At 49.9% G+C, this 1,834-nt stretch overlaps 1 protein-coding gene across 1 annotated transcript; it reads right to left on the bottom strand.

Moving 5' to 3' along the window:
- Positions 1-368: 368 nt before the first annotated feature.
- On the bottom strand, positions 369-1,557 carry LOC136762703 (serine/threonine-protein kinase N2-like). The gene is made up of 3 exons (XM_066716267.1): positions 1,417-1,557; positions 898-1,005; positions 369-719 (listed from the first exon to the last, which is right to left on the bottom strand). The coding sequence occupies exons 1-3, from the start codon at positions 1,555-1,557 to the stop codon at positions 369-371; spliced, it is 600 nt and encodes a 199-aa protein (XP_066572364.1).
- Positions 1,558-1,834: the final 277 nt, after the last annotated feature.

Below are 1,834 nucleotides of genomic sequence, written 5' to 3'. Positions count from 1 at the left end.
TATCCATCACAACAGCTGCAGTATCCTCTCAGTCTTACAGGAGGAACACGTGATTTCAGCAGGTCCGTCTGGAGTTGAAGGCCGGTTTTCAAGTGTCAAATGTCCCACCACCAGGTCCATCACAACAGCTGCAGGATCCTCTGTCTTACATCCTTCAATTAGTGTGCGTGCATGTGCGTGCGTGTGCGTGTGTGTGTGTGTGTGTGTGTGTGCATGTCAGGGGAGAGAGGGGGAGGGGAGGGGAGGGGAGGGGAAGGGGAGGGGAAGGGGAGAGCTGATGTTCTGATGTTGCTCTCAATGTTTGTCTATCTCTTTCGGTGTGACTGTCTCTCTCTCTGTGTGACTGTCTCTTTTCCCCAGCGCTGGCACTAGAACCAGTCAGCCACATATTCAAAGTCTTTGAAGAGCTCTTGCTCCTCTTCAGTCAGGGCCCTGCGCTTGTGGGGCAGAGTGAACACGGGGGCCGCGGAGCTGCACAGGGCCTCCCGCTCGCTGATTGTGGGGATGAAGGGAGGCGTCACTCTCTTAGCAAGCAGCGCTGGCCAATCCACACTCTGAAACGAGAGAGAAGAAAAGAAGGATAAGGGGGTGCCGCCTTCATGGGACAGAGCCCTAAAACGGTTGTGTGTGCCACGTACCCTGAAGAAGGGGTGGGCCTTGACGTCTTCCACTCCGCGCTCCCCGGCGCCCAGCCGCCACTCTGGGTCTTTCTCCAACAGCTGCAGATGATTCAAAACAAGAAGGAGAGGCACGTTATTCACCAGCAATGGACTTAAAGCTGAAACGTGATGCTGGAGAGGAGTTCCATCACATTTCAATAACAGTGACATGCGTTCATTATGGTTGGGAAGTGGGATACCGAGGCACAAACTGGAGGAAAAAACTTGGCATACGAACCCCTGTGATGATGGAGGTGGCTTCTGTGGAGAGGTGGCTGGGGAACTGCACTGGGTCTCTGATGATGCTCTCGAACATGGCGTCCTCATCATTGCCAGTGAAGGGACGCTACGGGCACAAGGAGAAAGACAGGAGAGTGCATTGAAGGGTGACTCCAGACCGAGCCTTTGAATTATTCACATTCTGAGCCCAGGACTGCAAAAGCCACACGGACACAAATAGTGTAAACTGCGCAACCAAATGGTCAATTCACACCTGAGACATGACTTATTAAAGCAGATCTATTATAGAATAGGAAGTGAAATTCATCTGCGCAGAAACCGCAATCCTCCCGAGAACCAAACCTGGTGGACAAAGTGTCAATGCAGGTGTGTGTTTTCGGTTCTGTGTGCACGAGAGAGCTGTATGAGATTAAACACCGGCTTGTGTTTCAGCTTTTGGAGTTATTAGTTTACATTTTCCTTCAGTTTGGCATTTGCAAAATCAACAGGTTTAATGAAGTTGTGTTAGAATACCCACCTTGCCGACGAGCATTTCATATAGCAGCACCCCCAGTGCCCACCAGTCCACAGCTCTGGTGTAGGTCTCCTCTGTAAGGGCTTCGGGGGCAATGAAGTCGGGTGTGCCAATGAATGTGCCGGTGAGATCACTGGCACCCATGCCTGGCAAGAACAATGAGGAGGAGTCAGGAACAACACACTGGAGTAAAAATGTAAATTATACATAGTGCTAAATGAGGAAATCAACACTATTGTCTTCGTAATTTACCTTCTTTGCATATCCCAAAGTCAGCAATTTTAATGAAGCCGTCTCTGTCCAGCAACAGGTTGTCCAGCTTCAGGTCCCTACAATAAAAATACAGTATAATCACATGGTAGCAGAATAGAGAGAGGACATGCCAGGAACACAAGCACTGTTTCACTATCAGCCATTAAAG

This window comes from Amia ocellicauda, chromosome 11 (assembly GCF_036373705.1).
Source record: "Amia ocellicauda isolate fAmiCal2 chromosome 11, fAmiCal2.hap1, whole genome shotgun sequence".
Lineage (NCBI taxonomy): Eukaryota > Metazoa > Chordata > Actinopteri > Amiiformes > Amiidae > Amia > Amia ocellicauda.
This window is presented reverse-complemented; position numbering and strand designations above follow the sequence as displayed.